Here is a 27778-nt window from a genome sequence, read left to right as displayed (position 1 = left end):
TGGTGCACTGGGAAATATTAACCTACCAGCTCTCTGACAGTGAAACAAAACAAAATACCCTGAGTTATAGTCTGCCAGTTTCTGTAGTGTAAATACCCCCACTATGGCAACTGTTGAGTTATCTACATGAACTCACTGTGACGCATGGACACAGTGGGCTCCAGGAAGCTGGAACCAGCTGCCTCCAGCACATCACTGATTCATGTAGAGACACAAAGGAAGACTGCCCACTGCCCAGCCTCTCTGCAGCTCTCAGATGGCCCCCCAGGTGTGAGCACGGGCTCTCCACCTTCCCTCCACATTGGTATTTGCAGTCAGCTCGGGGCTTGCTTTCACTTGCTGAGCTTTTTGGTAAAGGGCTTGCTTTTAAGAGTATTTATAAGGTTAGCACAGGTTTCCCCGAAGGATGTTTCTGGCCATGACCTCACAGTGTCCTCATTGTGGCTCCCCAAACCAGAAAATCACAGCAGAGGGGGTTCAAAAGAGCAACCAAATCTAGTCTGACCCAGATTCCTAGAGGCTCAGTCTCTCAAGGCCTTTTTTACACTCTGCTTGCCCCATCTTCTGCCTCTAGTGATTTCTTTGAGCCGTGTAGACTTTACTTCCTATGTGCCGTAGAACTCTGAGTTTCACTGGAAGCCTCTATTGAGGGTTTAGTATGTGCCAAACATATTTGTAAACAATTTGCATGCTTACTCATCACAACAACCCCTCCCAAAAGGTGTTATTTTCACCCATTTTATAGATGAAGAAACTGATGCACAGAGAGGTTTAATAGTTTGTTAATAGTTTGTCCTACTCCTTATTCGTGACAGGGCTGGGATTCAAATCAGGCGGTATGGCTTCAGATCAGGATCTTTAGCCAGCACCCTGTCCCCCAAAGACCAGTAGGGATATATCTTTAGAAAGCATTGACGACAAGGAATCAATGCTCTTTTTTGCTATTAGGTGATACTTGTAATTGCCAAATATTTCCATTCTACCTAGTCTAGTGTGAAGTTACATGTAAGTGTGAATGCGTGTGTGTGTGTACATGTGTGTAATATTGAAATACAGTTCAATCATAAAAAAAAAACAACAAACAACCCACCCAGAAGTGATGGAATTAAGGATCCAAAAAGACCTTGGACTTTGAACAGATAGTTCTAAAGCAAATTAAAGACTTCAGGTGGTCGAATTATCTGGTTTTCAGATCTAGAATACCAAAAGTTGAGAATCAACATGTATTTGAAATACCACAGTGCTAATGTTCATTGCAGGGACTCAAATGGAATGAAATACTGGCTTGCTTTAGAGAATTGCTAAGTTTTTTTTTTTTTATCTCAATTGAGTGAAACTGAGTAGGTCTAAAAAAATGAGGAGAAACTAGTTTTATTTCATTCTTCATTAAGAAATTATTTTTTTTTATTTAAAAAAATTTTTTTAAGTTTATTTATTTTGAGAGACAGAGAGAGCAGACAAGGGCCAGAGAGAGAATCCCAGGCAGGCTCCATGCTGTCAGCACAGAGCCCGATACGGGGCTCAAACTCACGAACCGTGAAATCATGACCTGAGCTGAAACGAAGAGTTGGACGCTTAACCAACTGAGCCACCCAGGCGCCCCAAGAAATTAATATTCATGCCTGTGACTTGAGGAATCACAAATAAGTGTAATTTGCTCCAGTTTGAATTCATACAGTAGTCTTCTCTTTATCCATAAAGAATACACGCCAAGACCCCTGGTGGATGCCGGAAAACACAGATAGCACTGAACCCAATATACACTATGCTTTTTCCCATACGTACAGGCCTATGATAAAGTTTAATATCTAAATTACGTACAACAAGAGATTCACAGCAGCAGTAGTAACACAGAACAATTATAATGATATACTGTAATAAAAATTATGTGAATGTGGTCCCTGTCTCTTACTGTCCCTTACTCACTCTTCTTATGATGATGTGAGATGATCAAATGCCTAAGTGAGATGCAGCGAGGTGAATGACATAGGCATTGTGACAGGGGTAACTACTGACTTTCTGATGACACTCAGAAGGAGGGTCATCTGCTTCCAGAATGCATCATCTGCACTTGACCGTGGGTAGCTGAAATTATGCAGAGCAAAACCCCGGGTAAGGGGGGGACTACTGTAATTCAGTTTGGTTGACGCTTCTGAAATGTCCAATTCTGTGACAGAATTCTGTATCATAGGATCTTAGGACTAGAGGGACTTTTAAGAGATCGCTATTTTAAAAACAATTACAGTGATATGGCCATTTGGTTTTTAAAGACTCCCCCGCAAATCCTTTTATTTCTCATCAGAATGTTTTAAAGACACATTTGCCATTTTACTTGACTTCTAGCCTTTCTCCTGCAAACGAAATATGGCGCTTTTTGGATTGAATGACTGCCCAGTTGCCTTCTGTTTTGTCCTGATGGTCAGTTCTCCATGTGATACAGACAGCAGATTGTGGATCCCAGCACATCAGGGAATTAACCTTTCTTCCTCTGAGCACACATTGCTTCATGTGCGTTTTCTCATTTAATCCTTAGGACAACCTTCCTGTGTCCATTTTATAAATTCAGAGACAAAGATTAAAAAGAGTCAGGCAACTTGCTCCCGGTCACTCTACTGGCTCAGCATAAGAGTGACAGAAGTCCAGCTCTGCCTGACCCCAGGGCCACTGCATCATGCCATGCTGCCTGCTTCCAAGTCAATGAACAGGGGCATCACACATCACTTCTTCGACTTAATTTCCATAAAACTTTTAGGAAGCCTTGGTTAGATGGGCGAATCAACTATTTTAACCCTAACCTCCACCCCAGGCCGAATTGACTTTCTTGTGGAATGACTGTATGGAAAGGGGATGGTTTAGCACTGATGGGCAGAGAGAGAATGGAGGCACCAGAGACCTGGCTAATCTAACCTAGGTGATCAACTTCTGAGTTGTCAGTGAGTGTAACTTTCAGACTTGCTTGGGAACTGGTTATACTAAGGGGAATATTCTGCCTTTATTCCAGAAGACTGCCTCCCTCGAGATTTCTGAGTGGAAGAGGATTTCCTGTGGGCAAAAGATCCATCTCAAAAGATTCACCGAACAGAGCAAAATCCGGTGACCTGAAATTAGCCCTTTAATTCCAAACATAAATTACAATCCTGAGTGAGGATGGAACACCATTTGGATTATTATTTCACAGGAATGAGTCTGAGTTGAACTGGACAAAAAGGAAGTGCATGAAATGTACGTTGATTCCAACACTACTCACCCTTGCCCACATTTTCGCAGGTGCTTCTCTCCGTGAAGCCAAGGAATGTTGGAGTTCCGGATCTTGAAAAGGACAATTCCTGTTTTAGTCTCCTGACCAGCTTCTTTCTTTTCATAACTCTGTTTAAAGAATACACGATATTCTCATGCCAGTGTGTGACATTATGGAATTCACAGCTTCTTGAATCTGAAAAGAAGTTAAAAATGCGAAAATGGGTAAACCTTGGCAGAGGCTGAGACACTTTTTATCACTTAAGAATTGCATCATAGCAGTTGGAAAAGCCAAATCCATACTCCCATGAATGAAATCCATCATTCGTTCATTCATTCATTCATTCAATCACGCAACCAAGGAAAACATTTATGGGACCCTCAGTACGTATTGGCTGGAATTGCAAAGAGGCATAAAATATGATCCTGTCCCCAATGACCCCACAGTCTAGTAGGACAAACCAAAAATATATAGTTCCGTAAAATGCTACAGTTACTTTGATAGAATATGAAGTGGACCTGGTGAGGGCATAAAGGAGGGAGAAGGGAAACTTGGGGTGGAGTCTTGAGTGATGGGTAGATATTTGCCAGGTGTTTCATATTGGGACAGAATGGTAGAAGTGAGTGAGCCTTCATTGTCCATCGTCTACAATTTTAGTCCTGCCATTGACTGACATTGACTTCACTTGTTCTTCCACCCCCCCCCCCCCCCACCCACTGCTTCATTATCCCTCTTTATGTTGTTGCTTTTATCATATTGAAGCCACCACATGTCCCTGACTCTACCTCTCATCAACAGCTCGAGAAGGTCACTGCAGCCATATGCTTTTCTTGTTTCCCTAAAATGAGGAAAACTGGTGCTTTGGCAATGTGGCTTTTAAACAGCTTAGATGCAAAGCCCAGAATTTTGTTTTTTTGGGGAAAAAAGTTGACTGGGCTTTTGGTTGGTTAGTAGGGGCCAGATTTTCACTTCCCTTTCATCATCTCACTGCTATAAAGTTCAGTTTGGGGATGGTGTGTGTGTGTGTGTGTGTGTGTGTGTGTGTGTGTGAATGCGTGTGTACCCATATGGACCATAGTTGAAATATATATTCTTAGAAAAGTCCTGATATTTAAACCACATGGGCTACACAGAAATCTCTTTGAGAACCGGGAATCTGAATCTTTGTGAAAGGAAAGTGTTTTTCCTATCAAGGATGAAAAATCAAAACCAAATGGGTGTTTTGAAGTGTGGAGCAGAAAAATAAGGACTGTGTCTGGCACATAGTAGAAGCTTAGCAAACTAATGAATTTATCCAGCTGCCCTTATGGGGAAGGGAAGGCTTCTTAGAACTGCTTTCCAAACAGAGGATAATTGGGAGTTGGTCTCTTTTCACTTCTGCTAGGATGGGAATAGCTTCCTGTAATTTCGGTTTGATAAACACAGTATTTAAAATCTTGGTTAAGATGGGGAAAAGAGAATTTTCCTCTGAGGCGCTCTGCAGTGGCTAGGCAAGAGGACATGGCCCCATGACTCATGTGCACTGCCCGAGCCCATCCATGGTCACCGAAGTATCTGGGCCCCAGATGGTGGAGAAAACCAGCAGTGAGAGTTACTATGTTTCCAGAATTGTCTCCATTTCTCCCTGAGGTATTCCTGCCTTGAGGCATTTTAACTGTACAAGGTGTCTGAGCTTAAAGGCAAGCATTCAGAGCTGATACAGAGGGATCTCATAAATGACAGTATCAGAAGCAATAGGTGAATAGATAGACAGATAGACAGATAGATAGATGATAGATAGACAGATAGATAGATGATAGATAGATATATAGACAGATAGGTGATAGATAGATAGATGATAGATAGATAGATAGTAGACAGATAGATAGATTTCATTAATTCTTTATTGTGAAATATAACACACATACAGAAAACTATATAAAACAAATGTAGAGCTTAATAAATTGTCATAAATTGCCTTCCAGGTTAAGGCACAGCATACTGCCAGGACCCCAGAAATTTTTCAGGTCCTCTTCCCAATACAACCCCTTTCTTTAGAGGCAATACTACCCTAAAACCCATCCCATGGACCTTATGTTGAGCCTTGTGCTTTTAGGCTTCTAGATTTCCTCCAGAAATATTGCTTTCCCAGGAGAGAGGAATCTTTGAGGTCAAGAGGCCGTGTCCACCTGGAACCTATGTCTCCCTTTCTAGATCATTCACCAAGCACTGGGACTTTGGGATTCCCTGTCCAAATGATTCTGAGTCCACTTTCTGGCCTCTTCCTCAGGCCCATCTTCCCAAGAGGTGGCCTAGGGGCAAATATGTGCGGGAGGCTGCAGATGAACATACATGGACACAGGGGCCCTTGAGGTATGGGATGGGGCAGACATGGAAGAAGACGGACGGCCTGGGAGTCCGAAGGCCACCTCTTCTTGTGCCACACGTTCCAGTGACAAGCTCTAAGCAGCCCAAGAATCCTAGGGTCCAGCCTGGTCTTCCAGATTGCCATGAAGATGTTATTTGTCAAGGTGGAGGATAAAGCAGCTTTTATTTCATATAGTGTTAGTTTAACTGACTTTAAAATATTTAGGCCTAGGACGATGATCTGTAGTTCTCTATTTAAGCCCCACAAATGTTAGGGGTGATCCTGCTTAAAGGTAACTATCCTGACTATCATGGTAATCCCCTCCTTGCCTTTCTTTAGACTTTACCCCTTAAATTGGCATTCCTATACACTAGAGTCACTTTTGCCTATATTTGAGCTCGGAAAAAATAGATCATACAGTATGTATTCTTTCATGTTAACTGCATCCGCTCAGCATTATGTTCATGGCATTCGTCCATGTTGTTGCCAACAGCTGTAGTCTGTGATTTTTATTGCCATATAGTATTCCAGTGTATAGATACCTATCCATTTTAATGTGGAGGGACAATTGAGTCATCTCCAGTATGAGGCCATTGTGGATAATACTGCTATGTAGACCTTTATCTATTTCTGTTGTCCGTATACCTAAGAATGGAATTTTCTGGATGATAGATAGGCGTTTATTTTATTTACTGGAAAACAGAAGCGGTTGTACTAATTTATATTCTCACCAGTGGGGTGTGAGGGACCCCACTGCTCCTGACAATGTTTGGCATTTCTTTTTAGTTTTAACCTTTCCGTACTAGGAATATTTCAGTGTCCTACTCAAAAGTTTCTTTTTCTTTTTCTCCGCAGTGATTTGTTTCTGAAAATACTGAAGTGATTCTAGGAGCTTAGGGTTTCAAATTGAGTGCTAATAACATCAGTAGAGGTATATAATAATACCAATGATATGTGTAGTAATATCCACAGTTTTTATTTGAACTATGGCAGCTAAGAGAAGATCTGTGCCCTTGGAAGATTCACAGCAATGAAATCCAAACCAATAGGGATGGCCCACTTTAAAATAGCACTGATTAGCAGACTGACCCAGGGGCTGAACCAATACACTAGACAGGCAGGTGGTATTGACCTCTTCCTTCCATAGAGGCACACATGTCCCCAGAGCATGCTCTGACAGTTGTGGCAGCACTGGGCACAAATGACCCAGCTGGGGCCAGTTAGGACCACCCTAGAGGAGGAAGTTCAGCTGGGGGAGCCCATCAGCTTGTGGCTCGTTAGCATGTCACATCTGGCAACATCTGTTCCTCCAGGAGGCAGCAATAACCATGTGCTCTGGTCAACAGAAAGCAAGGGACATACACCAGCCTCTTGTGCAGAAATGAGCAGAGCCTCCTCACTGCACACTTTCTTCTTCACCTACTCGTGTCCCTGAGCTTTCTCAAGTCACCTTCCCCTTGCTCATATCCTCGACCTCCTTGCCCCTTTGTCCTTGTAATGCACCCTCCTGGACAAAGCCCAGCTCTGGATGTACTCAACTGTTTACTTTCTCTACATCAATCGCCCAGCTGTTGAGCATTGCCGAAAAAAACCACTCACCCTGCAGATGGTGCCACTATAAACTTTGGTCACCCATGCCATCTGGGCCCTTGTTACTGTCAGGCAGCCCCTTTCTGTTCCCCCTGGTTTGCTCACCCTCTCATTTCCCCACCTTTCTATTCTAGTAATAGATCCCTTCCTGTAATGATGCAGTGGGTGCATACTCTAGACACAGCTGGCTCTGGTCCATTATGCACAGGACTATTTCAAACTTTTCTCCACTCTCCTCAAGTCCCTGTTTCAGTGCCAGTCCCTCTGCTGAACCCTAGTTCCTACTGAGCTGTAGTTTCCACCTCCATTGTCAGCCCCAGCAGGCAGTGTCTTCTCCTGCTTCATGAAGAAAGCTAGAACCACCTCAGGTGAACTCCCTCGACTTCTCTCCTCCTCATCTGCTGATTCATTTGGTATCCAAACTCATCCCTTTCTCCCGCCCGCCTCCTTGTGACAATAAAGGAAGTGTCTCTCCTCTTGTGCCAAAACCTATCTCTCCATCTGGCCTCAATGCCTACCCAGGGACATATCTCTATGTGCCTGACATATCTCTTTCCTGACTTCTTCCCAGTAGTTGTCAACTATGCTCACGTCTTTCCCTTAAGGAACAGGTATCAGAGACTTCCTTGTTTGGCCAAGAACATCCAAACAGGACAAGAAGCAATGCTACGGATTGGATTGTGTCCCCCTCCCCTACCTTCCAAATTCATATGTGGAGGAACTAGTCCCCAGTATTTCAGAATGTGACCTTATTTGGAAATGGGGTCATTGAAGATGTAATCAGTTAAAATGAAGCCATGCTCTTTCTGGATCTCACTTTCCTCATCCGGGACAAGAGGAGTTGGTAGATTGTCATTTCTGTGGTGTGCAGAGATTGTCATTCTGTGGTGTGCTCCCAAAATCTGTGGGAGCAGAGGTGGCACATGAGAGAGGGAGATAAGAAGCAAGGGTTCTGAGCTCTGCACTTCTCCTTTGGCCACAGCCATTCCAGTTTTAACTGGTTTCAATTTGGGGCTCTTGGTGATATTTGGCTTTAAAAAAAACACTTTGCTGTTTAAAAAATGAAATACAAAATTTAAATCTGCTGGCTCAGGTGATATCTCAGATCCTTTCTCACCACAATAGACTATGATTATAAGATTTTGCAAGTCAAAGCTTATGGGTTCGACAAACGTATTGCACAGATTTTTCTCAAAAAGGCTTGATTTAATGAAATCTACTTCTTGTCAGTAAAAGAAACTTGATAAAAGACTTACTAATGCAATTTAATTTCTAAGCCTTTTAAAGAGGTTCATCTAAAACTTTACACATTAGAAAAGCAATCTTGGGCCACCTGGGGGGCTTAGTAGGTTGAGTGTCTGACTTCGGCTCAGGTCATGATCTCACAGTCCATGAGTTTGAGCCCATATCAGGCTCTGCACTGTCAGCGTGGAGCCTACTTGGAATTCTCCCTCTCTCCCTCTCTGCCCTTCCCGCCATTCTCTCTCTCTCTCTCTCTCAAAAAAAAAAAAAAAAAATAGAAAAGCAATCTTATTTTGAGCACCATGTGTTGGAATTTGGGGGTTAAAAATATGCTCACTGCCCACCTGGGGCTGAGCCCTGTGTGCGAACAAGAGCCTGTGCACGAACAGGATGTGCAGCTAATGAGTTCTTGAGGGTAATAACTGTGGCTGCCCCATCTTTGTTTCCCCAGGACCTAGTTTGATATCTGGTGCACAGTGGGTGCTCAGTAAGTATTTGTTGACTGAGGCCATATGCTGAAGTAAACTCCCTGAAGCTCTGTGAGAAGTCTTGGTGATAAAAAACAACAACAACAACAACAACAACAAAATAGAACTTCTTTCTAAAGGAAGGAGGGGGTGAGGTGGAATCCACCAAGAGATTAAGAGGGGGCAGTGCTCTTGACCTAGGCCTGGGTAAAATGGCAGGGTTTCTGCTTGTAGGACAGTTACCTGCGGGATGGGGTAAGCACAGTGGAGGAAGGCAGTCCTGTGACTTCCTCAGACCCGTCTGTCTTAAGTTCCTCGTTTCCGGGCAAATAGTTTCATTTCCTATATGGAAGCCAGTGGGCCCCCGAGTCTACATTTTTCTTATTTATCCTTGGATGTTTCTCTATGTGGTATCTGAACCTTATATGGAAGGACCTGAAATGGAATCCTTGAGGGGAAAGGACCTGGGGAGCTACTAGCAGAAACCAGGTTCTCCAACCTTCTCTATCTCCCATGCCGCCATATACAGCTGGCGATGTTCGTGGTAGGGAGTGCCCTGGAAGTCAGGAGGCCTGGGCCCTAGTCCCCATTGTGTGTGACTTTGGGCAACTCAGCCATTTCTCTGCCTGTTTCCTCATGTGCAAGATGAAAAGCCATAAAAGTGTGTGCCCTCAATTCCATATGTCATATAGGTTATCACCTGGATATGTAATTGGTCGGACACCAGGAAAGGCATTATTGACCATAAACAGTATCTTTCTCTCTCCGTCTGCATGTCTCAGTCTATCTCTGACCCTGTCACCCTTGGTGATGTTTCTACTTTGCTGTGCCTTTTAGATAAGGCCTTGGAGGTGCCAGTGAAATTGCAGCACTATTTAATTAAAAGGCACAGAAGCTAAGCATTTATCAGTTGTGAACATCAAAGATGTTATGCCTTCACCACCTGGGGAGTATCCTGAGGTCAGGCTTAAGGGCAAACATGTCAGAAAGACCCTCATCAGGAGACTGGGCAATGCTCCCCCAGAGGAGGAGACCTGGAGAGAGAGGAACAGAGCAGGGGCTAAAACCAGCCGGGTGCCCCTTACATTTCCGCGTAAACGCGATTCTGGAACTGGGACGATGCACTCAGTGGAGCACACTGGCCTTCCACTGTCTGGCTGCTGACAGCACCTGAAATAGAGGCCTCTGGAAACTACGCACTTACTAAGTTGTCTTCCTTGGGAGTTTTATGTCCCTGGGCTGTGGACCCTTTCTGAGATGTTGCTTGCCAGCTGATGGAGGCCTTCTACCGTATTGGGATTCACATAGTTTATTTGGGTAGGCAACTAAGACAGAAAGAGTTAATTAAAACCCTTCATAAAACAGTCCATCAGCCACCTGCTTGCAGAGCAAAAAGTCAGATTCTTTGCTGTGCTTTGGCAGAAAGATTGTGTGCCTCAGCTTGCCCTTGGGCCTCATTCAGGATTCTAACCAGGTTACCTAAGAAACTTCTTTTTAGTTACGGTATATATTTTTTCCATTTGTGTCAAAACGGTAAATAAATACCCGTGATCTCGTCAGGCCATGCCGAAGAGGAATTTGTCGGGGATTTAATACCCCAATGCATCGGACACACTGGCATTTGGCTAAACATTCAAACTGGGTGGTTTGGCCCAGTTGCAGCCATTTAAATGTTGGGGTATAGCCTTTCAAGTGACCTCGGTTCTTTCAGAATGATCCCTGCAAGGGACTGGCTTTTAAGTGAGTTGGAAATTCCCAGGTGTGTTCTCGAGATCTACGAAACAAGCCTTCCCTTTGTTGCAAATGGGTAAGACTCAGTAAACAGTGGGACGAACAGGGCTGTGGGTTCATCCAAGGGCACATCCACACGTGCACCCTGGGGGCATAGCAATGAAGTAACATGTGTTTTAAGATTTTTTACAAACATCAAGATACTCCAAACTGAGGCCAAAACCCTGACCAAGAAAGAGGGCATGGCAATGATCGTGAAATAAACGAGGGTGGAAGTCGGAGTTATGAGGTCCTTTAAACCCTTCTGCGCTTAGGTAATGTCTTGCTGAGCTCACGGCCCTGATTCTTTTCCTGGTCTCTGCCAGCAAATTTTCAGGAATCTCTTAGCAGAAGAGAGGACATTGCTGCACCTTCCACTCCTGTGGAGTTCTTGGATGCTGTTTACAGGGACTTTCAACTGCCTTCTTTCCCCATCTGGTATTAATTTTTATTTCTTTTTCTTTACTAGGCTCTGACTCATCTCCACCCAAACTTTCAGGTTTCCTGAAGGCTTGGTTCCCCAGACGTTGGCGCCCCACCCAGGTAACGCAACTGGCCACGAAGAGAGAACAGTGTCTGTCCCCAGTCTCGGAGAACGGGACCGTGATTTATTCAGTCATCCAAGTCAGAAGCAGAGAGGTTTTCGTCAGTGCTTTCTTTATGGTCACTGCCCGCATCGCCTCAGCAATGGGGTCTTGCCCTTTCTATCTCCTTAAGGTCTCCTTCTCACTGCCCCCCGCTCCCTAACCTGCCATGCCAGCTCCCACTGTCTTAACTCTTGCTGCTGGACCACTGAAATTTTCTTGCCACTTTATCCTCAAGGCAAAGGGGAAGACTTTGAAAGCTTTTAACTGGGAAGTAATGCGATCACATTTCTTTGTCATAAAAATCACACTGAATCCAGTGGATGAATTGGAAAGGCGGCTGGTGTGGAGGTGGCGAGAAATCCATCACAGAGCTTTGCTAAAATCCAGATGCAAAACCAGAGGGTCCCCATTAAGCTCAAGACAGAAACAATGACGAGCAAGTAGCTATTTAGGCAGTCGGGGGATAAAGTGTAATATCCGATTGGAATTCGAAGGTGAGGTTGGAGGGAACGTTTGTAATAATTGTCTCCCAGATAGAAGTGGAGGAGATTGGGTGGATGATAGCATCATCCTGAGAAATAAAATTCAGAATTAAGTCGGGGAGCAAATGATGAACTTAACACGACATGTTAGGTTCCAGGGTCATGTGGGGAAGGTCATGTGGGGAGAAAACCCATAAGCAGTTATATATACAGCTGACGTTTGAACGGACTGCAGACCTTTGGATTTGTTCCTCTTCATATTTATATGAGCCACTTCCTTACACTAAATCATAATATCTATAGCTATATATCCATGCTACTACTGCTGTGTCTGTGGAGGACCCTGACTAATATAGCACAGAATGGAGAAGAAAAGAAAAGGAACAAAATAGGAAATAAGGCAAGAAGGGAGAGCGAAAGGCAAGTGTTGGATGAATGAGGTCCATGGGAGCCTACGTGCTCTGAAAATGCAGGGAGAGGGCGGGTGACTGTCTAGTTGTCTGTAATATCTGATGGCATCGGTGACTCACGAATGTTATGTAACCAGAATTAGCCTTCAGACTTTGCTGCCTTGGAGGTTATGTCTCATAAATGCGGGACTGCCTAGCTTGGCTTGTTTTCATGTTACTAAGGGGCCGTTGCTAGCATAAGTTCATACTCAGAAAATGGAACCCTCAATAAGATTACTCAGAGTCTTGGCTGCCTTCTCCCTGGTCATTTTATCTTTAGGTTGAAAAAAGAAACAGCTCACTTTCCTAAAGTGACATTACACATCACTTTGAAATATGCCCTATAGGCGAGCCCTGAAATCTGTTGGGTTCTTTTTTTTTTTTCCCGATACTCATGAAAGAGACACTTTTGTTTTAAAAAATGTAAAAAACTTTCTCTGTTTGCTTTACTCTACAGATCTTCTTTGATACGCCAGTTTTTAGGAAACTACCTGCTGAAGAGAACCTGAGGCAGAGGTGAAAATTTGCCCAGCTCACCCCATTTTATTTCTGACACAGCGATGGGACAACCTCAGAAGCCAGGGAGGTGATTTCAATGAGAGGTTTATTGGGCACAGAGAATTTATTTGGTTTCTGCTCTATTTTTATGATATTTTTTGTTATTAAAGTAATGGTGGTTGGGGCACCTGGGTGGCTCAGTCGCTTGAGTGTCTGACTTCGGCTCAGGTCACGGTCTCGAAGTTTGTGGGTTTGAGCCCCGTGTCGGGCTCTGTGCTGACAGCTCAGAGCCTGGAGCCTGCTTCGGATTCTGTGCCTCCCTCTCTCTCCACCCCTCCCCACTCACAGTTTGTCTCTCTCTCTCTCTAAAATAAGTGAATATAAAAAAATTTTTTTTAAATAAAGTAATGATGATAAGCCATTTTGTTTTGGGGTTGTCGCACACGCCATTTGAAACATCTCCCCAGCTCAAATAGACACCCTTGGTTGTCCTGTTCACTCAGAGGTCGGTTCCAGATTTCCGTTTGGGCAACACGGTTGCGCATTACTGTTCACAGCTGCCTGGACCTGGGATGAATGCCTGACCCAAGTTTAGACCCAAAAGTCCTTCATACACAAACACACACACACGCACACGCACTGAGTCACTCACACAGCCCCTCTCCACATGGGAACTTGGGAGCATAACGGCATTTCTGCTTCTGGTACCGTGAGATCTATCCTTGTCCTGACAATGACCACCTCCCTCCCTTCCCCGCTATCCTGTGAAATATTATAAGAATGAGACTGGAAATTCCTTCCCTGTGATAAAGTCTACTCTTCCTCAATACTCAGCAATGGAGAATAGGCCTAAAATGTTACTGTGTCTGAGGCAGATAGAAAACTGTGACTCAAAACTCACACTAAGGTATAGAAACCTCAAACTGTGGGGCTCCTGGGAGGCTCAGTCGGTTAAGTGTCCGACTCTTGATTTGGCTCGTGATCTCATGTCAGAAACTCAAGTCTGCAAGTCTAACCTGCCTCCGCCGTTTTTTTCCCCCTTAAACTAGATCTGAACCTTGGGAGATCCTCTGGAGCATTTGCTGAATTCTAATGGGAACTGAGCCCTCCAAATATTCTTCTTCTTATGGTTTGCTAACATTTTTTTTCCTGGAAACACATCATACTGAGATGTCTTGTAACCCTTGTTTTCCAGACTATTTGAAAAGCTAAAGTATGCAGACATCCAACTTCCGAGCTGATCCAGACTTTTCATGATCTAACCAGGGTAGGCACTGATTCCAGGGAAGGCCATGGATTTAGACCATCTGCATTAGAATCACTGGGAGCACTTGTTTAAAGTCCTGGTTCTTGGCGGGGAGGGGTACCTGGCTGGCTCAGTTGGCTCAGCGGCCCACTCTTGATCTCAACTCAGGTCATACCTCATGGTTCATGAGTTGGAGCCTCATGTTGGGTTCTGGGCTGACAGCATGGAGCCTCCTTGGGATTCTCTCTCCCCCTCCCCTGCTCATGCAAGCTCTCTTTCTCTCTCTGTCTCTCAAATAAATAAATAAACATTAAAATCCTGATTCTTGGGACCTGTCCTAAAACTATCTTCTGAGTCTCTGTGGAAGAAGGCCTGGGAATCTGCATTGTTCACGATCTCCACACCCCTCCCCTGCCCATTCCCGGTGATTCCTATGTGCAGTAAAGTTGAAAAGCATTGGTAGAAGTGAGAAGGTCTTAGATTAGCAGCCAAAAAAACTGGAGTTCAAATCCATCTACTACTGGGGTGACTGGGGTGATGTTGGGCAAGTTACTTCGTAACTGCCAGCCTCATTTTCCCATCTGTAAAACTGGATATGGCATTTTATAGGAGTTATCTATACTTTTTCCTTGAGGATTAAATGAGATAAGACATATGACAAGGCTAGCAAACACTGAGGTCTTGCCAGGTATTCGTACACCATGCCCTAAGAGAGAGAAAAAAAAGGGATGGTGAGCTTCCAGTAATCTTTGCAGACCTTGAGATGCATGTTTTGCAGCAGTTTGCAATGGCTCATGTAACTCCTTCTGGATGGACAAGAACAAGAAGACTTATCCATTAAGTGGCTTTACTGCCAGCTAAGGCCCTATTAGCATAACCAAGAGGGAGGCGGGGATATTGTGCTCTCAGGAAGATGAGACCCTAAAGAGACGCTTTCAGAAAAAAAGATGCAAGTTAACAGACAAGTGGGATAAGTCAGGAGCACCCGGGTGGCTCCGTCGGTTAAGTGGCTCAGACCATGATCTCACGGTTTGTCGGTTCGAGCCCCACCTTGGGCTCTGTGCTGATAGAGCCGGGAGCCTGCTTCAGATTCTGTATCTCCTTCCCCGCCCCTCCCCTGCTCACACACACTCTCTCTCTCTTTCAAAAATAAATAAGCATTATAAAAAAAGGGTGGAGTAAGTCAGCTAAGAGCACATAGTGAAAGTGATGTCTTTGTAGGTGTGTTCCTCAGCAGGGGCCACATACTCTAAGTCACTGACTCACTAAGGGCGATTATGCGCCCTAGGGGACACGAGGCAACGTCTGGAGACATTTTTGATTGTCACAACTGGGAGACACTACTGGTATCCACTGGGCAGAGGTCAGGTGTGCTGCTAACCGTCTAATGGTGCATAGGACAGTTGCTCACACAGGGGATTATCTGGCTCAAAATGTGAATATTGCCAACGTTTAGAAACCCTGCTGTGAGTTAACACAGATGACTGAGTCATGAATGACAGAAGGAGGCCTGCAGGTGGCTTACACACCGCCCAAGTGACAGTCTCCAGCTGCTGTTATTGCAAAGTCTTATGGATGCACCACGGGACCCAGTGGCCTGCGAACTGACGGGTCACCATGACCGCGTTCCATGTCACACGTTCCACGGGGCCAGTTTCCAGCTCGTTTCCACAATGAAGCCATGGGGACAAGCATTCCTAGAGCTTTGGAGAAGGGGAAGGGATTGCTCTCTGCAGGAGCGGGAGAGTGATTGTCTCATTTTCTACCAGGAGGTTGGAGCGGTGGGAAGGATCTGGGAGGGAGGTTGCCCCTCGCCGGCCCATGACAAGTACCTTCCACACTTACAGGGATGCCACTGGGGCGCTCAGCATTCTGGGATGCGATCAGATCCAAATGGCCACTGGTTTATGATAACCTTTGCTGGTATCTTGCCCCTCTGTGTGATCCTTGGCTTTGTTTCATGGACTTCTTCCAGTGCCTCCAGTTTAGTGACTTGGGTCTTGGCTAACCAGAGCTCCAACTTTGTTCCCTCCACTTGATCCCCTGTCTCTTCTTGTCTCCTCTTTCCTGACATGCCTTGTGCTCTAGGGCTGTAACCTCTGAGAATCAGTCTCTTTGGTTGTTCTGGACTCCTCCTGCACTAACTCCCCTGGGTGCAGGCCCAGCCTCCTAGTTTTCTTTCTCTGGGCTCCACCCATGTGCCCTGGGGTCTCTTTAGCATTTTCGTACATGCTGTCTTCCTGCTTGCCGGGTCACCGTCATGGTATGTGTGACCCTTCTCAGAAGGACCCCAGGCTGGGTTTAAAGGCTCTGTTGCCACCATATTAAAATTCTTAATAGTGTTTTTCTTTGAACTTGTATGTTGTAAGTGAACTCTGATGGGACAACAGAGCACGCACAAGAACACGAGAGATGCATACAATATGAGTGTCTGCCTTTTCTCATGACTCCGTGCTTGTAGCGAGTTTGCCGGGAACCGGGATTCCAGGGGACCCACATGTGTGGCAGTTGGCGATTCAAAAGGAACACCACTGGTGGTCTTCCACTGGTTAAGCTGGGAGAGGGCGGGACACTGGCCGCCCCCAGAGGCCACACTTTCCTTCCGAACCAAAACTTGCTTCAAACACAGAAAGAAAGGAATGACATGCTAAGACATACCAATGACCAAAATACCCTTCGTCCATTCGTACTGACGTTACGTCCCTTTACTAGCTAACCCTGAGCTCCTTTCCTTCCTATCCTTCTTTACCTTCTAAGCCAAAGGTGGCGACTGTTAGTATAATGGGTGTGATCAAGAAATGACATAAAAGCAGCTGAGTTAGTTTTGCGCAGCTTTTCCACCCTGACGGTGAGAACAAAATATGCAAATTGGGTAATTTTGGCGATGAGCATATGAGTTAAACGCTCTCGTATTTGCATTTACAACCGGCATCACACAATGTAGAGATGAAAGGTAAAATTCACGCTAATAATTTAAAATTTAAATGTCCCTCTTCTTAGAGCGGCATGAAATAGCAAATTAAAAAAAAAAAAAAACAAGCTGTGACAAGTGAAAAGAGAGACTGTGGATGAAAGGGAAACGCTTTTATTTCAGTACCTCTAATGGCATCTTTTTCTTGCTTTAAAAAAAAACTGGGTGCCTACATTTCCATTTTGCACTGAGCTCTGCCTGTGTGCTTTTATTTTCTAAGACCAGAGCCAGTGTCTCTTCGTGGGCGGGCTGTGCTAAGCCTGTAGGAATCCATTGGCCTGTGTGCGCGGACAGCAGGCAGGATGTTCCCTGGGAGCAGTGCTGACCCAATGGCTGAGAGATTCAGGGGTATAAATACGGCAGCTCCGGTGAACCCCTCCAGGACACTGAACCCAGGCTCCCCTGGGGGTTACCAAGCCAGCCGCTCTGTGACTTCCTTTGGTAGCACCCCTTTGCCTGCTCCTTACCTTCATGGTCCCACTGCCTGGCCAGTTTTTCCTGGGGAGATCTCTGAAACGGTCACTTTCATTCAACCGAAAACAGCATCTCTACGTCTCCTGAAACCCAGGACCTCTCCAGCTGAAACATTTGAGTGCGCTGTGGGCAAGCTCACCTATCCTTCCCAGTTCTATGATTCTCTCTGCCAAGGCCACGGGTTCGGTAAGGTGTCAATGATCACGTGCCTCTGATCAGGTGGTGGGGTAGGAAACAACACTACGGACATGCCCAAAGGAGCCCGCTGTATATGTTGGTTTCTGAGGTTTACACTGGAACGTTTGACACCAAAAAAATCTTTCTGTGCCGGTCAGAGGGCATTTGTAAAGCACTTTGGAGAGCTGGCCCATCACGGACTACTCTGCCACCAAGCAATGTTCCGGGCAGATCTGGGCCGAGACCCAGATGATAGAAGACTGAATGGCTCGGACCTCAGGGGGATGTGCTCTTTTGACCTAACGATCTTCTCGGTGCCACAACGTCTCCAGCTCATCGTGTTTGCTGGGAGACAGGGGAGCAAAACTTACAAACAACAGGCTTTGTCCTACCTTTTTAAATTAGTCATAATCCACGCTGTGAAAATCAGGCTGAAACTAAAACAAAAGTTTACCAGTGGAAAAAAGACAGTCTCTTTAACAAACGGTGCTGGGAAAACTGGACGGTGACGTGCAAAAGAATGAAATTGGACCACTTTCTTGCACCATACACGAACATAAACTGCACATGGATTAAAGACCTAAAGGTGAGACCTGATATCATAAAATTCCTAGAAGAAAACAGAGGCAGTAATTTCTTTGACATTAGCCATAGAAACATTTTTTTCTATATATGTCTCCTTGGCAAGAGAAATGAAAGCAAAAGTCAACTATTGGGGCTACATCCAAATAAACAGCTTCTGCACAGTGAAAGAAACCATCAAGCAATCTACAGAATGAACGATATTTGCAGATGATATATCTGATAAGGGGTTATTATCCAAAATATATAAAGGACCTTTACAGCTCCACAACCCCGAAACATGGGGAAAGGACCTGAACAGATGTTTTTCTGAAGAAGACATACACGTGGCCAACGGACACATGCAAAGATGCTCAACGTCACTCATCACCAGGGAAATGCAAATCCAAGTCACAATGAGATATCACCTCACACCTGTCAGAATGGCTACACTCAACAACACACAAAACAACAGGTGTTGTTGAGGATGCGGAGCAAAAGGAAGCCTCGTGCAAACTGGTGCAGCCGCTGCGGAAAAGAGTATGGGGTTTCCTCGAAAAACTAAAAATAGAACTACCATAGCATCCAGTAATTCCAGTCTTGGGTATTTACTTAAAGAGAATGAAAGCACTAATTCATTGATAGATGAATGGATAAAGAAGATGTGGAATCCATCTTGGAAGACATATTCCATACATACGTACAATGGAATATTATTCAGCCCCCCCCCCAAAAAAAAGAAAGAAAGAAAAGAAATCTTGCCATTTGCAATGACCTGGATGGAGCTAGAGAGTATAATGCTAAGCAAAATAAGCCAGTCAGGAAAAAGACAAATACCGTATGATTTCTCTAATATGTGGAATTTAAGAAACAAAGCAAACAACCAAAGAAAAAAGAGACAAACAAAAACCAGGCTCTTAAATACAGAGAACAGCCTGGTGGTTGCCAGAGGGGAGGTGGGCGGGAGGATGGGTAAAACAGATGAAGGGGATTCAGAGCACCCTTACCATGTCGAGCACTAAGAAATGGGTAGAACTGTTGAATCACTGTATTGTGTCCCTGAAACTAATGTAACACTGTATATTGACTATACTTCACAAAAAGTTATCCTCTTTTTCTCCTCATCTAGGTACATGGTTACTTGAGCCATCTTGGAATGCCTTCTTACCCTCTCTGCCTGGAGAATTTTTATCCACCTTCGAGAATTCACCACAGATGCAAATAGCCTCTCCTTACGTGCCACTTAACGTCCCAATGTAAGTATTTGTGTGTATATTTACTACCCTTCAGTTAGAAAGACCTTGATTCCGAATCTTTATCTTATTAACTTTTGAGGTCCCACAGCCTTGTGCAGCACTTGGCCCGCGACTGAGCTCAAAAGGCTCGGAGTAGATAACCATAACGGCCGCTAATATGAGCCTGGCACTATGATAAGTACTTTATATGCATTATCGTCTTCCACCTTTCACACCAACACAATTAGTATCTGTAAGGTGGAGGCCGGTATCCTTATTTCACAATTGGGGAAGCTGAGGCCAAGGAAGGTTAAGTCACGTGCCTGAGATCACACAGCCTTCTTAGGGATACAATGGAGTCAGACCGAGGTTTGCTAGCACGGGAGACTGCGTTGTTCACTGTGGAGTGAATGAAGTCCGTGAAGAGGTATTTCCAAGGCTGTCAGGAAAAGTACTCATTACAAAGACTTGTCAGTACAACAGCCTCTTCATTAAACAGGACAGCCAAGGGGCGCCTGGGTGGCTCAGTCGGTTGAGCGTCCGACTTCAGCTCAGGTCACGATCTCACGGTTCGTGAGTTCGAGCCCAGCGTCAGGCTCTGGGCTGATGGCTCAGAGCCTGGAGCCTGCTTCCGATTCTGTGTCTCCCTCTCTCTCTGTCCCTCCCCCATTCATGCTCTGTCTCTCTCTGTCTCAAAAATAAATAAAACATTAAAAAAAAAAACAAAAAACAGGACAGCCAAGTTCCTTACATTAAAAAAAAAGCCATTTTTACGGCCCACCTCCGCATGGAGAAATTTTCATCGTATCTAGCTTCGCCCAAGTTCACCGAGCTTTGTTATCAGAAGGCCTTTTTTTTTTTTGCACAAGTATTTTTAGCTCCTGTGCAAGTTAAAAGCAATATAGTAAACCAAGCACAGCTGCAGAACGAGGCTGCCCTCAGCTCATGATCACAGCTTGCTGCAGGGCCCCACCAAAATTGCATTGTGTGCTTCCAGCACATAAGAAATTCCTGAGGGTGGTCCTGATATACCAATTAAAGACGCTGGTACTTTTGGCCCCGTGGGGCAGACGAGGAAAAGGGATTGATTTTGTTACGAGAAACACTTTCTCGATTCTTCCTAACTTTTATTGTTCACTGGGGTATTTCAAAGTGTTATCAAAGAATACGGATGCCATATTTGAGTTATCTGAACGTGCTGCACGTGCACAGCCTAATGGGTGGTGTTTTACAGTGTATTTCTTTTCAATCCAGTGTGGATTCATTTAAAGCAAAAGTCAAAAAAAATTCACCAGCTTCCCTGCTCCTGTCCCCCTCCAGCCTTTGTCATTGAGAATGTGGGAGCATGTGGGTAGCTGTGCATGGCTTGGTCAATATCAAGACTGTGGGTTCGCCTGGGCCTGGTTGATCCTATTCTTGGGGTGATTTGCTTCCTTGTCTACTCAGGAACGAAAGGCCCCAGAGTTCAGGCAGTCTGGACTTGACACTGTGATTTATACCCACCCAAACTTTGAGGATCACTAGATTGCAAGAACACAAGAAACGGACTCAGATAGGAGGAAAGGTGTGTGAGAGCCACAAAAAAGAGAGAAAGAGGAAGGTTGTGTAGCAGAAAAGTAATAAATTGATGGTTAGGAGACTTGAGTTTTAGGTAGGCTGCCCACATCATTTATTATCCAAACGGAGACTTTTTTGAGAGTGAGAGGGATTACTGTTGATAAGTGTGCTAGGACAACAGACACAGATGGACACTGTCCTGGTGTGGTGTGGTCACAACCAATCTAGGCCACTGGCTAGCTGTGTAACCTGCAGCAAGTCACTTAGTGTCACTTAGTATCTCTGGGTCCCAACTTCTTGCAATGCACTCAGTGGTGGTAGAGATACCCCCTAAGTGGTGCTGGGAAATGAGTGTGTTAGGAGGCACCTGGTTGTGACAGTGACTGAAGGCAGTCTCCCCTAGAATTTTGTGCCCAGAATCTGGGAATGCTAATATGTCCTGTTATAACCCTTGAGATCACTGTCGCGATGAACAGTCAGCCCACTCAAAGTGTTGAAATTATCCCCGCTGGGAAACACCAACTAACAGAATGGCTTTTAATTCTTCTTTAAAAAAATTTTTTTTAACATTTATTTATTTTTGAGACACAGAGAGAGAGAGACAAAGCATGAGCAGGGGAGGGGCATAGAGAGAGAGGGAGACACAGAATCTGAAGCAGGTCCCAGGCTCTGAGCTGTCAGCACAGAGCCCGATGTGGGGCTTAAACCCACAAACCGTGAGATCATGACCTGAGCCAAAGTCAGATGCATAACCAACCCAGGCGCCCCAGCTTTTAATTCTTCTATATAAAGAATTCTTAGACATGGAAGAGGGCTCAAGTCACACTGGACAAACTTCCATGGTGTCAGGCCATTGGGCAGAAGTTCCAGATGGAGCAGGTTAATTTTGATAGCCCCTGGATAAAAGCAAAGAGCATAGGTCACCCAAGAAGACACTGTGCAACCCATCCTCACCCCAAGATAAAGTATAAAAAGTATTCTATGGGGTGTTTTTTTTTTCTTTCCAGGTTGACAGAACTGTTGAATAATTGTCTTCATTTATTTATGAGATGGTTGACATTGTCCCTCAAAACAGAAAAACAATTGGAGCAACATTAAAGCCACAAGTAGGCAGCTGACATAGTGGTCCTTTGTCTCTGCTTTGCCTTCTGTGATAAACTTGGACTTCTCCTGAGCTTGGTTCCATTCATTTCAGCTAGAAGTGTGTAGCAAACAAACTTTCCACCGGTCTTCCCATGGAACGGTGGATTCAGCTTTGCTGTGAGTTAGTGGCCCCAGGGGGGAGAAGGCCGAGGACTCCCTCTCCAGAAGATGCCTCTTAAAAGGAAAGAGGTCATTGACAACTCACAAAGGAGGCTGTGGCCATAAATATTTCAGAATTTGGCTTCCTTAGTATCTTAAATAATGAAAAACATTTGCTTGCTTGAGACTTCTAAGTCCTCCAGTCTTTGGATTCCACCCTTAGTGTCTTGCTTCAGAATTCCATGGCGAGGCACAAGCATGCCATCGTGGTCAGGAGCAACGTGTACCACGTAAAGCATGGGTCAGAGAGAAGTGCTAAGCTCTCAAGAGGGCCCAAAGACAAACACATACAGGCGGCCTAGTGCATGTCAGAGATCTGCGTGAGGGCAAACATCTTTATGACTTTGGTCTTGGGAAGAGAGACCCGGCCTGGGATTAGAATTTACAGCTGACAAGCTGCTGATGAGGCAGTAATGGCCATTTAGTGCATGAATGGCCACTTTGGGAACAGGGGGCTTAGCACACCAGGCTGAAAATCTGAGTGAAGCCGGGGGCAACCCCATTCACCTTTGCTGGAATAAGTTAACTCACCCACAATCTGTCTCTTGGGCCTTTTCTCTGCCTTCCTTTGGATTTACAGCCTTCCCTGCAGTTCTTTAGAGCTTTGAAACACATGACAATTTAGCATCAAGGGAATTTCCAAGACCAGGGGAAGAATATCTTTCTTGGCTATAAACGTCACTCTGACATTCTCCTCATCTGTAATGTTTCAAGAGCACTTGAAATGTGCACAGCCTGCCCCCTGCAGAGTCCCCACCCTCTAAAAGCTCACAACTTCCTGCTCACAACTTTCCTTCTTGCTCACAAGAGTGCTTACAGATGTCTCCCGCTCCCCAAAGCATCAGCCAACTTTAGTGCAGTCATTCTCAACAGAGAGCAGTTTTGTCCCCTAGGAGGGGACATTTGGCCATGTCTGGATTATTTTTGATGGTCACAAGCGGGAGAAGGGTGCTACTAGCATGTAGGGGATGGAGGCCAGAGGTGTTTCTAAATACCCTACAATGTAAGGATGGCCACCCACAACAAAAAAGGACCCAATCTACAATGGCAGTAGTGCTAAGGTTGAGAAATCCTGCATTAGGGCGGGAGTAGACCACCTCTGCATAGGCCAAGAAAGTAATTGTCTAAACTTGCACTATCCAGTGGAACTTTTGGGATAAGAGAAATGTTTAACATTGGTGCTGTCCAGCATGGTCACCACGAGACACGTGTGGTTCTTGAGCTCTTGAAAGGTGGCCAATGTGGGTGAGGAATTGAATTTTAAATGTTATTTAATTTTAACTAATGAAATTGTAATTGTCCTATGCAGTTAATGATTACTATACTGGACAGTGCAGGTAGGTCCATATAATGGGGGCTTGGAAGCACCGAGAGATAGCCTGTCCTACCCAGTTATCTACTCTGCCGGTTTATAACTACAATTCTTCAGTTAGACACTCCTTTTTCAGCTAAGACTTTGACCCATACTGGTATCACGTTATCCTGGGAGGGAGATGACCTTTAACTTATAAAGAACTGGTGCTGAGTTTTAATATGACTAATGGACCTGCAAGATGTTTTGACAGGATCCCAGACAGCTGAAGGCTCTGACCTGAAGGAGGGGACACCATGAGACTGAGCGGCAGACTAAGAGGGAGATATCTAGGATAAACTGGAGGACGTGAAGTCATGGGCTAGAGGTAGCAAAAGTAACCTTTGCTCACTTTAATCATGTGCATTCTATTGAGAAGAGAAGCCAAATACTCACCATTCCCATTCAGACACGTGTTCTGTGAACACCAGGACCAAAGGGCAGTAGGAAAGACAAAGAATATGACAAAGACGAGCCTGTCTCCTGTTCTCCTACATGCTTTTAGTTCTTAGACCAAGTCTCCAAGTACTGAAGTAATATGGTGCCCCCTCCCGTATGTAAACCCAAACAAAAGCAATACTGAACCACAAAACACAACTTTTTTTTTTTTTTGACCTGCTTACAAAATTCTGGATAAGTCCATCAAAACCATTTGTTTTGAATTCTGCTGGTGCCTTAAGCAAGCAAATCCCTCCTAGTTAATCTAGCCCTGCTTTGGGGATTGAGTTTTAGGGCCTATTTTTACATAATCCATTGAATGGCTAGCTTATGATACAATTTGCATACATGGAATATTGTGTACTCACTGTAAAAATTTCTACAGAAGTCACCGACCTCACTGGGTAAGCTACATCTATCTATATTTCTTGATATTGGGGGAAAATACTAAGTAAACTAAATCAGAGCGGGCCAAACCAAACCCTGTCTTCCTAAATGTTCCTTAGGGCTCAAGCTGGAGCTCGTGGTGGCATCCGTTTTGGTGATTCCCACGGGGGAACAATGGGAATCAAACTGAAAGAGTAAGTCCACCAAAGTTATATCAGAGATATGGGGATTTTGGCATAAAAAGAGCTAAAACAGCAACAACAACAACAACAACAAAAACAACAACAAAACAATGAGAATTCCTCTGCTCAGAAACACAGAGTTGAGAGAGATGCATAACCCAGAGAATAGATCGTTGTGAGTACTGATTTGTTCACAAGTCTCTAGTTTGCCTGAACATGGCAGAGGAGAAAGTGGTATGGTGGGGAAGGTAGGTATATTTAGGACAGTGAAAGGAAGTTTTTTTGTCCTAGTTCACATAGGTTATTATAACAAAAAATACCACAGTCTGTGTGCTTGTAAACAACAGAAAGTTATTTGTCACAATCCTGGAGTTTGAAAGTCCAAGATTAAAGCACTGGTAGATTTGGTATCTGGTGAGAACCTCTTTTTGGCTCATAGACATATTCTTTGTATGTCCTCGCGTGAAGGAAGGGACAAGAGATCTCTCTGGGGTCTCCTTTACAAGGGCACTCATCCCATTCATGCGGGCTTCATCTCATGACTTAACAACCTTTCAAAGGCTCCACCTCCAAATACCATCACACTGGGGATGAGTTTTCACTATATGAATGGGGAGGGTGCAGACATTCAGTCTTCAGCATTCTGCCCCTGTCCCCCTGAAATTTATATCCTCTTGTATATAAAATACCTCAATTGATTACAATAGCCTCAAAATCTTAACTTTATTCCAGCAGCAATTCAGAAGTCTAAACTCCAAAGTATTATCTAGATATCATCTAAATCAGATACAGGTAAGACTCAAAGTTCATCCTAAGGCAAATTCCTCTCCAGTTGTGAGTCTGTGAAATCAGACAAGTCTCCTGCTTTGCAAATACAGTGGTAGGGCAGGCATAGGATAGACACTGCCATTCCTACGGAGAAACAGGACAGAAGAAAGTGGTGTCAGGTCCCTTGTAAGCCCAAACTCTAATAGGACAAGCAGTATCAAACCTCAAGCTTCAAGGATAATAATCTTCAGCTTAGCGCTCTGCTTTTCAGGCCACTGGGGTGCCAACATCACTCCATGGCTCAGTGGGACAGCCCCTCAGTATCTCTCAGCTAGGGCTCCATCTCTGCTCCCGCCCCAGTTCTCTGCCGAGCCATGATCCACCATGGCTTTCTGCTGGATCCCAGCAGCTCTCCCCACATGGCCTTGTCCATGCCATGGTTCCACTGGATACAGCCCAAGTCTGGGGCTCTCTGTGGCCCCACCCTTTGAAATCACTCTGTCCCTCAAGGCTGTCGTAGGAGTAGTATCCCCAGTGACCTCTGAATTGTTTTCAGGGTCATCCTTTCATTGTCTTAGAGAACTACCCCTGGCTTCTGTTGAGATGGCTGATCCATACTAACCTTATCAAATAGTCACCTGGCCACACTTCCAGTGTTCTCATCTTTTTGCAATATAGATAGGCTGAGAGTTTTCTAAATCTTTAAGTCCTGCTTCCTTTTTGTTTAACCATCTCATCTTTAAATCTTTTCTCTCTTCTCGACTTTTACTATCAGCAGTCAGGAGGAGCCAAGCTGCACCTTCAACACTTTGCTTAGAAACAGTTCCTCTAAATATTTAATTCCATCACTCACTAGTAGTACGTTCCACAACACTAGAACAAGAACACAATTCAGCCACGTCCTTTGCCAGTAGGTAATAAGGATGGCCTTTCTTCTAGTTTCCAATAACATGTTCCTCATTTCCATCTGAGACCTCATCAGAATGGCCTTTACTGACCACATTTCTACTAACATTCTGCCCATGATTACTTAGGTATCCTCTAAGAAGATCAAGGCCTTCTCTGCAATTCTCCTTTTCTTTCTGAGCCCTCACCACAGTCACCCTTAGTGGGACATTCTTGGCAACGTTTGCTTTTTCTAGCATGCACCCCAAAACTCTTCTACACTCCATCACCTGGTTCCAAAGCTTCCACATTTTAGCTGAATTTATAGCAGCACCCCACTGCTCAGTAGCAATTTCTGTGTTAGTCCATTGGGGGAGCAATAAGAAAAATCGTACATTTCTAGGGCATGCGGGTGGCTCAGTCGGTTAAGCATCCAGCTTCGGCTCAGGTCATGATCTCACAGTTTGTGAGTGCCAGCCCTGCATCGGGCTCTGTGCTGACAGCTCAGAGCCCAGAGCCTGCTTCGAATTCTGTGTCTCCCTCTCTCTCTCTGCCCCTCCCTCACTCATGCGCTCTCTCTCTTTCTCAAAACTAAGTAAACATTAAAAAAATGGTGCATTTCTCACACTCGTGGAGCCTGGGAAGTCCAGGATCAAGGCAGATTTGGTGTCGGGTGAGATCTCTCTTCCTGATTCATAGACATCTTCCCACTGTGTCCTTACATGCTGTAAAGGACAGGGGAGCTCTCTGGGGTCTCTTTTATGGGAGTACTAATCCCATTCATGAGGACTCCACCCTCATGATCTAATCACCTTCTAAAGGTCCACCTCCTAATACTATTACATTGAGGATTAGGCTTCAACACATGAATGGAGGGGGTGGAGGGACACAGACACTCATTCTATGGCAATTACTTAATATAGTGTAATAGTGGCGGTAGTGCGGGGGGTGGGGGGTGATTTAAGAGCTTTTTATCCCAGTACCAAAGGCTGCAGAAATAAAGAGCTCAAAAGATGTTTAAATATAAAATGGCAGTTCCATAACGAATCCTTGATTAGAGAAAACTACGGTACTTAAAGCTAATTTCTTGAGGCAAGCACACAAAGGGGCTTCATCTCTTTCCCATAACGACCCCTGTGCCATTCTTCAAAACAGAACACTGGGCCAATCTTGCCACTAGCCTTTGGGTTTGTCTCCTCTGGCCATACATGCTAAACATCATAACTGAGTTTGAAATTAAACCATACTTGACACAAACAGCGTTTACAGGCTGAGAAACATGATACCTCCCTGGATGGAAGTGGGAGCTTCTTGGTGGAAGCAGCAAGCCCAGGCATATGGGGTGGGGGGCTGCAGTTCAAATGCACTAATAGCTGTTTTTAAACTGATCCACTCTAAGTCTTGAGAGTGTAATGGCTGATTATTGGGTCAACAAACATGAAAAGCTTTGCCATTGGCCCATACTTGGACCAGAAGCGACATGTCTTTCATGAGCATTTAGGATGAAAGATAGAAGATTAAAAAAGAAAATGTTGGTAACAGTGAGCAGAATAGGAGGGTCTTTTTAATGTGTG

At 44.7% G+C, this 27778-nt stretch overlaps 1 protein-coding gene and 1 long non-coding RNA gene across 3 annotated transcripts in view; one reads left to right on the top strand and one right to left on the bottom strand.

Moving 5' to 3' along the window:
* The window catches only part of LOC128777716 (uncharacterized), a 34841-nt gene extending 21920 nt beyond the window's left edge, over nucleotides 1-12921 (top strand). Inside the window, exons 2-3 of the long non-coding RNA XR_008423047.1 lie at nucleotides 11124-11197; nucleotides 12630-12921. This is a non-coding gene — a long non-coding RNA (uncharacterized LOC128777716). The remainder of the gene's footprint in view (nucleotides 1-11123; nucleotides 11198-12629) is intronic.
* NEDD9 (neural precursor cell expressed, developmentally down-regulated 9) overlaps nucleotides 1-27778 on the bottom strand; it is a 183728-nt gene that overhangs the window by 113766 nt on the left and 42184 nt on the right. Inside the window, exon 2 of one of the 2 annotated variants that reach the window (XM_019420119.2) lies at nucleotides 3248-3433. In XM_019420119.2, the coding sequence (XP_019275664.2) occupies nucleotides 3248-3259 (12 nt within the window). In that variant the 5' untranslated portion in view covers nucleotides 3260-3433. The remainder of the gene's footprint in view (nucleotides 1-3247; nucleotides 3434-27778) is intronic. The other variant, XM_053904909.1, reaches the window with a different exon arrangement.

This window comes from Panthera pardus, unplaced genomic scaffold (assembly GCF_024362965.1).
Source record: "Panthera pardus isolate Hobbes unplaced genomic scaffold, ASM2436296v1 HiC_scaffold_17, whole genome shotgun sequence".
NCBI lineage: Eukaryota > Metazoa > Chordata > Mammalia > Carnivora > Felidae > Panthera > Panthera pardus.
The sequence above is the reverse complement of the archived record's forward strand: the minus strand, read 5'-3'. Positions and strand labels throughout refer to the sequence as shown.